General features: G+C 50.5%; 2 protein-coding genes across 2 annotated transcripts; both read left to right on the forward strand.

Annotated features, from left to right (window-relative positions):
- The first annotated feature begins 640 nt into the window (after nucleotides 1-640).
- On the forward strand, nucleotides 641-6036 carry ndufs1 (NADH:ubiquinone oxidoreductase core subunit S1). The gene is made up of 19 exons (XM_079336022.1): nucleotides 641-779; nucleotides 1809-1882; nucleotides 1984-2075; nucleotides 2169-2276; nucleotides 2382-2458; nucleotides 2537-2618; nucleotides 2874-3004; nucleotides 3081-3266; nucleotides 3355-3489; nucleotides 3570-3684; nucleotides 3877-4022; nucleotides 4126-4254; nucleotides 4362-4491; nucleotides 4570-4730; nucleotides 4865-5019; nucleotides 5100-5275; nucleotides 5353-5487; nucleotides 5604-5676; nucleotides 5771-6036. Exons 2-19 carry the CDS (start codon nucleotides 1813-1815, stop codon nucleotides 5860-5862), a joined length of 2193 nt encoding a protein of 730 aa, XP_079192148.1. The 5' UTR covers nucleotides 641-779; nucleotides 1809-1812; the 3' UTR covers nucleotides 5863-6036.
- A 465-nt stretch (nucleotides 6037-6501) lies between these two features.
- Nucleotides 6502-8926, forward strand: LOC306818788 (ras-related and estrogen-regulated growth inhibitor; the record flags this gene model as incomplete). The annotated part of the gene is made up of 7 exons (XM_079336506.1): nucleotides 6502-6553; nucleotides 7058-7159; nucleotides 7259-7332; nucleotides 7429-7567; nucleotides 7812-7905; nucleotides 8027-8098; nucleotides 8590-8926. The coding sequence occupies 7 exons, from the start codon at nucleotides 6502-6504 to the stop codon at nucleotides 8696-8698; spliced, it is 642 nt and encodes a 213-aa protein (XP_079192632.1). The 3' UTR covers nucleotides 8699-8926.
- Between the last annotated feature and the right edge of the window lie 191 nt (nucleotides 8927-9117).

Raw genomic sequence — 9117 nt, forward strand, 5'->3', positions numbered from 1 at the left:
AGTCTATGACCCACAATAAGTGACATTAATCATCCAGTCCTTTGTGCTCTGCAGAAGCCTTACCCTCAGAGAAAAATGCTCTGTTTCAAATGTGCTCTTCTTGTGATGTCACAGTGGGATTCTGGTAAAAAAAAAAAAAAAAATCCCCTCCCCTGGTATGTCCACCCATGGACTCCACCTTCATCCTTGAACTATACTTTTGGGCAGGTCCGCTGTTTTTATTCACGCTAGTGAAGGAGTGATGTCTACTGATAAAACTCAGGGGGCGGGGCTTACTGCATTTAAAGAGACACACACCAAAACGGAGTGTTCAGAGAGAAGTGGTTTCTACAGGGTCTCAAACTTCCTCTGCTGCTTGATTCATGTATAGTTGGACCAAAGCACAGAAACACTGTTTCATTTAGACCACAGGGGGCGCTGTTTGAAAAGAGGAAGAAGGGGGACATGGATGACTGAGAACAAACGTTGATAGGTTTACAGACTGCACAGCTGACGTAACTTTGTAGAACAGAGAAGTGAGTTAGTGTTTAATTTTACTTATCTATTTACTTATGACTTATTTTACTTTTTATTTGACATATTGTGAGATATTATACAGCTTGATTCACACTCCACATCAGTTGGTGGCGCTAGTGCATTAATTATTTGTTTGTCAAACAAAAAAGGAGTAGAAGAAGAATCCCCCCCCGGCGACTTCCGCTAACTCCGCGTTAGCTCTCTGACTGGAGTAACTCGAACTATCGGCGCTGTTCTGGTCAAGAAGGCCAAATAGCGAAAAGGTAAGAAGCAGACAGGTGTTGTGCACGTGCACACCTTCACACTGACTCGTCGGTTGAAGGTCAGACTGTGTGGACAAGAAGTGTTTGACCTTTTTGTTCTAACACACTGCGTGTCCTTGAGTCGCTCTAAGCTAGGCTAGCTCTGTTAGCTTCACTCAAGGTGTTTTTACCTTCTTAAAATCTCTCTGCTAAAAAAAAAACACTTCTTAAAAGTCTTTTTCTTCATGTTTGCTGCCTCTTTACGGATTTAGTTTCTTGATTTAAATAAAAGCTATTGTCATGGACAGTGACAGCTAATGTTGTGGTTCATGTTGTCTGTGTCACCTGCATGTCTTGTGTAATAGATCTCGTGTTTTGTTTTTGTTTTTTTTTAAAAGGTACCTTGCCCAAGGGCACATCGACAGGGCAAGATCCTGCAGACTGAGCTACAGTCTCATTTATTTAAAAAAATTAAATAAATGTTAGTGAATCGATTCATCCCTGAAAGAGTTAAAAAATAGAGAATCAAGAATTTAAAGTTTGGTTTTTAAGACGTGAAGTTGAAGTTCTTCTCTGGTGTTTTGATCACGTTGTAGGGAAGTGAAGATTCATGAAATCTTAGAGAAAAAAAAATCGATTCAGAAGTGACAGAGTTTGAATCTTTACTATAAAAATAATCGCGGTAATATCGCGAGAAGATAAAAACAACACGACACGATGCTGCGTTTAATTGACAGCTCAATTGACATTCTCTCAAAAAAAACACGTTGAGTGACTCGTCATATCCCGAGTCGTTTCTGAGGTCCAGTTTTACTCACTTCATTATGTTTTTTTTTCATAAATTGTAAAAGTCTGAATATATTTCAGCAAATAGAAGCTTGTTTTTCTGTTTGTGTGTAACCTTCTCCTCTCGGCTTCATGTCGGAGCCTCTCACAGCTTTAGATGCTCTCTGAAGTAAAGACATGATGGTGACAGTTTGAGACGTTGGGTAGAAGAAGAAGGTTGCTCATGCTCATCACTGCTCTCTTTCTGCTTCTCTCTTTGCACAGCGTCATGTTGCGTCTGCCGACCGTTGGCCGGGCTCTGACCGGAGCTGCCAAGAGCAGCATGACTGGGAACACTGGTAAGTGTGTGTGTGTGTGTGTCGCCTTGCAGAACTAATCATGCCCACCTTTTATTAAGGATCAAGTTTGACTGCAGTAACGTTGATGTCTCCACTCGCAGTGCGTACTTCGGTGCGTGCAGCCAGCAACATGGTGGAAGTGTTTGTGGACGGGAAGCCGGTGGAGGTGGAGCCTGGGACGACTGTGCTGCAGGTGAGGAACCTCCTGGCACATTATTCTTTGTGATTTTGATCTCCCTGTCTTCTTCTTGTCGGATGCTCTAAGCTCGAGTGATTTCCTCTCCAGGCCTGTGAGAAAGTAGGAATCCAGATCCCCCGCTTCTGCTACCACGAGCGCCTCTCCGTGGCAGGAAACTGTCGCATGTGTCTGGTGGAGATCGAGAAAGCTCCGAAGGTGAGAGAGCGCCTGTGTCAGGAATCTCTGAGACGTTCCAGCTCTGCTCTCGTCTTATTGACGCGTGTGCGTGTGTGTGTGTGTGTTTGTGTGTGTGTCCCTCAGCCTGTAGCGGCCTGCGCCATGCCCGTCATGAAGGGCTGGAACATCCTCACCAACTCAGAGAAAACACGCAAAGCCAGGTACGCATCCGAAACCTTCAGCCGACGTTCAAACACTTGGAAAACACTGGAGGTAACGGATGTTTTGTGTCTCCTCAGAGAGGGAGTGATGGAGTTCTTGTTGGCCAATCATCCTCTGGACTGTCCCATCTGTGATCAGGGAGGAGAGTGTGACCTGCAGGTAAACAAACACAAGTCAGAGGAGCGTTGGAGCAGCTTTCGTTGCTTTTTTTAAGACTTGACGGGGCGTGGAGAGTCGGGGAACGACATGCAGCAAAGAGCCCGAGAAGGCTAATCAGCACGCCAACACTTACAGCCTGTTCATGGAAGCAGCACAGTGTCTTTTACTGTGTAAACTGGGAAAACGCTGCTGTTTCCACAAACAGGCCTCAGACTGTCGTGTTGCTCCTGTAACGCCGCGTCTGCTCTGCTCTAGGATCAGTCCATGCAGTTCGGCTCAGACCGCAGTCGTTTCTCCGAGGGGAAGCGAGCGGTGGAGGACAAAAACATCGGGCCGCTCATCAAGACCATCATGACCCGCTGCATCCAGTGCACGCGCTGCGTCCGGTAGGCTCCTTCACCAGAGAGCAGCCACGTGCACAGATGTGAAGGCCTCATTCACTCACCGTCTGCACTCTTTCAGCTTTGCCAGCGAGGTCGCCGGCGTGGAAGACCTGGGAACGACGGGACGAGGAAACAACCTGCAGATCGGCACCTACGTGGAGAAGATGTTCATGTCAGAGCTGTCGGGCAACGTGATCGACGTCTGTCCCGTGGGAGCGCTCACCTCCAAACCGTACGCTTTCACCGCTCGCCCATGGGAGACCCGGTGAGAGACGGCGTTTTCTTCAGCTCCTCGACTTTGTGTCTGGATCCCGTCACGTCCGTCTCTAAACCGCGAGTCTTTGTGTTTACAGGAAAACGGAGTCCATCGATGTCCTGGACGCTGTCGGCAGTAACATCATTGTGAGCACGAGAGGCGGCGAGGTGATGAGGGTTATGCCCCGCCTCAACGAAGACGTCAACGAAGAATGGATCTCTGATAAAACCAGGTAAGAAAAAACAAACCAGCTTTTAAAAAGTCTAAATGAAGCTCCAAGTCAAAAAGAATCTGACGTGGCGTTGGCGTTAGGTTTGCGTATGACGGTCTGAAGAGGCAGAGGTTGACGCAGCCAATGGTGAAGGACGCTTCAGGTCAGCTGACCCCGACGACGTGGGAGGACGCTCTGACTCGGGTTGCAGGAGCAGTAAGTGACACTTCTTATTCCTCCCGTTATTATCACACGCTCCTTTCAAACGGAACTGTTGTGACCTTTGAGCCGTAAAAACGTGTGTGTGTGTGTGTGTGTGTGTGTGTGTGTGTGTGTGTGTGTGTGTGTGTGTGTGTGTGTGTGTGTGTGTGTGTGTGTGTGTGTGTGTGTGTGTGTGCGTGTGTGTAGCTGCAGAGCGTGCAGGGCAGTGAGGTTGCAGCCATCGCTGGAGGAATGGCCGACGCTGAAGCTCTGGTCACCATGAAAGATCTGCTGAACAGACTGGACTCTGAAAGCCTCTGCACCGAGGAGCTCTTCCCCATGTCAGGCGCCGGGTACGATGATGATGATGATGATGATGATGATGATGAAGAGCACGTGACGCTCCGTGTGAAGGTGCCTTAAAGTCACACCGTGTGTCTCTCTCTCTCTCTGCAGCACCGACCTGCGCTCAAACTACCTGCTGAACTCTCGCATCGCCGGCATCGAGGACTGCGACCTGCTGCTGCTGGTGGGGACGAACCCGCGCTACGAGGCCCCGCTCTTCAACGCCAGAATCCGCAAGAGGTAAAGAGCTCCGCCCCTCGGACGTGACCCGAGGTCGTGGATTTTAGTTTCAGACGTCGATCTGAAGCTACGTAGCTGCTGAGTGATTGTGTGTCTCTCTCTCTCAGCTGGCTGCACAACGAGCTGCGTGTCGCCATGGTGGGTCACAATGTGGATCTGAGTTACTCGTACGACCACCTGGGGGAGGAGACGGCGGTGCTGAAGGAGCTGGCGAGCGGCGCTCACCCCTTCAGCCAGGTGAGAGACGCACTTTCAACCTGATGCCACGTTTACAATTCACTTCTGTGAACGTTTCCTTCCTCTGGCTGCCTCCAGACTCTGTCGGCCGCCAAGCGTCCAGTCGTGCTCGTGGGCAGCAGCGCTCTGCAGAGAGAAGACGGAGCCGCCATCTTGAGCGCCGTCTCCACCATCGCTCAGAACGCTAGAACCAGCAGCGGCGTGGAGGACGGCTGGAAGGTCCTGAACGTCCTGCACAGGTAAACCCTGACACCGCTACGTCTCTCCACACTCCGTGCTCCAAAACGGGCCTTTAACCTCGCCGTGTGTGTGTGTGTGTGTGTGTGTGTGTGTGTGTGTGTGTGTGTGTGCGTGCGTGCGTGCGTGTGAGCAGAGTGGCGAGTCAGGTGGCTGCGCTGGATCTGGGCTACAAGCCAGGTGTGGACGCCATCCGTAACAATCCTCCCAAAGTCCTGTTCCTGCTGGGAGCGGACGCCGGCTGCATCACCCGGGCCGACCTTCCCGAGAACAGCCTCATCATCTACCAGGGTACACGCACGCATCCTTCCCACCCGCCGCTCGCCGCCAGGCGGGGAGCACCTGCTAACTTCTGAATCTGACTCCTCCAGGTCACCACGGAGACGTCGGAGCGCCGATGGCCGACATCGTCCTGCCCAGCGCCGCGTACACGGAGAAGAACGCCACGTACGTGAACACAGAAGGCCGGAGCCAGCACACGCGCGTGGCCGTCACGGCGCCCGGGATGGCCCGGGAGGACTGGAAGGTCATCAGAGCCGTGTCAGAGGTACGGCGGGCGTCGCTGACGATGTTCAGGATGTGGCGGCGGCGAGCGTTGGTCAACGTGTTTTTGTGTTTTCACAGCTGGCCGGCGTGACGCTGCCGTACGAGTCTCTGGAGGACGTGCGCTCCAGGTTATCCGAGGTCTCTCCTAATCTGGTGCGTTACGACGACGTGGAGGAGGCCAACTACTTCAAGCAGGCCAACGAACTCGCCAAGGTACACACACACACACACACACGCACACACACACGCACGCACACACACACACACACACACACACACACACACACACACACACACACACACAGAATGATGACGCCGTGTCTCCTCAGGCTGTGAAGCAGGACCTCCTGGCCGCTCCTCTGGTCCCTCCTCAGCTCTCCGTGAAGGACTTCTACATGACAGGTGAGACTTTGTGTCATCAGGTACAGAAGGTCACAGAAAGGTCACAGAAAGGTCAAATAACCTCCACTCTCTCTCTCTCCCCTGCTGTGCTCAGACTCCATCAGCAGAGCTTCACAGACGATGGCCAAGTGCGTCAAAGCCGTGACAGAAGGAGCCGCCGCCGTCGACGAGCCGTCCGTTTGCTGAACGCTGACCACACACACACACACACACACACACACACACACACACACACACACACGTGAACAAATAGTGTCGCTCCTTAATTTAAAGTTTTCCTTGTAAATGGTTTTCACTCCTGCAGCCGGAGCGATGTTTGTTGAGAAATGTATACTCTATGAATAAAAGCCTCCAAATGTCTCCGTGCTCTCTTCTTTACTTGAATGCTCGGCACAAATAAATACAAACACACACGAGACTAAAAACCCCCCCATGCGCTCCAGGAGAGGCCCTCACACTTCCAGACTGCAGCGTGTCCTGACGTCCCTGAGGCGGGAAGTGAGCCGTCTGATGGTAATGAGGAGGAGACGCTGTGTTGAGCAGATCCAGAGCAGGAGTGTTTGGAGGTGGACTCTGCTGTCATGTAATGATCCTGAAGAGAGAGAGAGAGAGAGAGAGCAGACACACACACACACACACAGAGAGTAAGAGAGGAGACACCTCTTCAGTCTCCGTCTGCCCAGCGTCCCACACTCAGGTCTGTATTTCTGCTGGCTTCATCTGCAGGAGGAGGTTTGATCTGCGAGGCTGGAAGTCTGAAGTTGTTTCTTTTTGCATGTTAAAGGTTCCTCTCTGCGGGGACACAAAGTGGACCGGAGGAGTAAAATGGTTCCAGTTAAACTCCTCATACTGGGAGCTGAGAACACGGGGAAAACAGGTAAAACGTGCGTGCACATTTTGAGTTGTGTTAAAGCTGCTACGTGAGGCCATGTGGAGTCTGAGGGGAAGCTTAGGGCTCGAGTTCTGGTCACGCTTTAAGAGGATTTCCTAAATATGGAAAGCTGAGTGTGTACATGTTCACAGCATCGTCTCCCCCGTAAGCTCCGCCTCTCATAATAATATGCCAGAGTGCACATCTGCAGAAGCTTTGAAGGAAAACAGTTTGAACACATCTCCATTTAAAGAGACAGGCTGCTATTGTTTGGCTGCTTGGTCTTCAACAGGCTGGAACGTCTGCTCCCAGTTCTCAGGATTTGACTTGATTTCTGACACTCTCAGAGAGTCTCCCCACAGGTAGCTCGGACTCTGAGGTGACCAGATCACAACGATGCACCTTATTGAGCCGGGTGGGGAAATGTTCCTTGTAGTCAAAGTGCTGCCAAACGTTGATCTGGAGTAAGCTCAGTGTGTAACAGAGAGAGAGAGAGAGAGAGTTAACGTGTGTCTCTGGCTGCTCGCTCTGTTTGTGTCTGCTTTGTGTCTGCAGCTCTGTGTGTTCGCTTCGTCACCAAGCGCTTCATCGGGGAGTACGACCATAAAAAGGGTAAAACCTTCCCGACATGGGGGGGCTCTGAAATGCTTCAACTCACTTGCTTGTTTTGCTGGCAGGATGAACTGAGACGTGTTCTGTGTTTGACCTCAGACGTGACGTACAGGTGCAGCCGTCTGGTGGACCAGGAGTCTGTGGATGTGGAGATCTTGGACACGGCTTGTAAGGTACCTCTGTCCATCGTCGTGATCCTGCAAAGTGATGTCACCCTCGTTCAGTCACTGAATGACCAGCCTGCAGTCTGTGTGGTGGATTCTCTGCAGGAGAGCTCTGCGGCGTCTCTGGAGGCGTCGATCCGCTGGGCGGACGGTTTCCTGCTGCTGTACTCCGTCACACAGCGGCCCAGCTTCCTGGAGGTGCCTCGACTCAAGAAGCTCCTCGAGCACACCAAGAAGAGTCTGGGTAGGAAACTAGTTCAGTCATGAAGAAGATTCCTCTGCAGGAGACGACGTTCCCTTAAACATCACTAAATCAAGACACAGCTGAGTGCACGTTCTCTTTCCTGAAGGAACAAACGTTTTATTTGTGTATCTGCCTATCGTGCAAGCTGTTCAGCTTCTGAACCAGCCCAACGTGTCTGATGTTATGTGTGTGTGTGTGTGTGTGTGTGTGTGTGTGTGTGTGTGTGTGTGTGTGTGTGTGTCAGTGGTTCCTACAGTGCTGGTAGCCAATAAGGCAGATCTAGAGATCGGCCGGCAGGTGACGACAGAGGAAGGACAGAGACTGGCCAAAGAGTTGAGGTTTGTACATGAAACTTTTCTTCCCAGCTTCCTGTCTCAGGAACAGGAAGTACCTCCTGATGATTCCCTGTGTGTGTGTGTGTGTGTGTGTGTGTGTCTGTGTGTGTGTGTGTGTGTGCAGGTGTGCTTTCAGGGAGCTGTCGGTTGCAGAAACGGTCTCAGCCGTGGAGGCTGCAGTGTTTCAACTCATCAGGTTCGTGTTTAAAAGGAGCAGGATGTAACTCTATCCCCTAGTGTTTGAAATGGGTACTGCAGTCTAAATTCTAACGTAGGGTCCAAACAAATCCAGAGCATTCAGGAGCAGCTCTCTGATTGGCTGATTGATCACAGAGGAGGAGAGCAGCTCTCTGATTGGCTGATTGATCACAGAGGAGGAGAGCAGCTCTCTGATTGGCTGATTGATTAGAGGAAGAGAGCAGCTCTCTGATTGGCTGATTGATCACAGAGGAGGAGAGCAGCTCTCTGATTGGCTGATTGATCACAGAGGAGGAGAGCAGCTCTCTGATTGGCTGATTGATCACAGAGGAGGAGAGCAGCTCTCTGATTGGCTGATTGATCACAGAGGAGGAGAGCAGCTCTCTGATTGGCTGATTGATCACAGAGGAAGAGAGCGTCATCATCTCGTGTCCAGGGTAGAAGTGGTGCAGCTTTTGCACTAACCGTTGTGTTTCTTGTGATTCAAAGGTTGGTGTTGGATCAGCAGCGCCCCCTGCCGGACCGTCGCTCCTACATGCTGAGTGTCCGTCACGCTCTGACCCGGAAACTGACCCGCTCCAAGACCATGCAGTGGTGACCCAAGCGAACAGACAAGAACCTGTTAGAACCGAGCTGTTTAGCTTCACAGTATAAAACATCATTGAGGATGTTGTTCCTCTTATTCCAGGTCTGAATGGAGGGTTTGTTGTTTCTGCCACTAGAGGGCAGGAGAGTCCTTTTATTCAGCATAGACTCATAACGGCCCTGTTCACTGTTTAGCCAAACAAAGGTTCAGGAGACTTGATTTGTACCTGTTGTACCTGACCATGTGTAGACACACACATTACAAAACAGATGTAACTAGAAACATTATAAAATGTTCTAGCAGCATAAGAGAAATAAATATCAACCTATAAAACACACTAATCAATCATGTCTTGGATTAAACCTGATTTAAATAAATATGTATGTGCAAATAAATCTATTCTTCTTTACAGTTTGGTGTGGAAAGAATAA

The sequence above is a fragment of the Symphodus melops genome (assembly GCF_947650265.1).
Source record: "Symphodus melops genome assembly, chromosome: 23".
Classification (NCBI taxonomy): domain Eukaryota; kingdom Metazoa; phylum Chordata; class Actinopteri; order Labriformes; family Labridae; genus Symphodus; species Symphodus melops.

What these genes read in the sequence shown, in the direction of transcription:
- ndufs1 (XM_079336022.1), top strand. Translation starts at nt 1,813, where the DNA reads ATGTTGCGTCTGCCGACCGTTGGCCGGGCTCTGACCGGAGCTGCCAAG. An exon ending in CAGCATGACTGGGAACACTG is followed by an intron (nt 1,883 to 1,983) that starts GTAAGTGTGTGT and finishes CTCCACTCGCAG; the next exon opens with TGCGTACTTCGGTGCGTGCA. An exon ending in GCGCTCACCCCTTCAGCCAG is followed by an intron (nt 4,492 to 4,569) that starts GTGAGAGACGCA and finishes GGCTGCCTCCAG; the next exon opens with ACTCTGTCGGCCGCCAAGCG.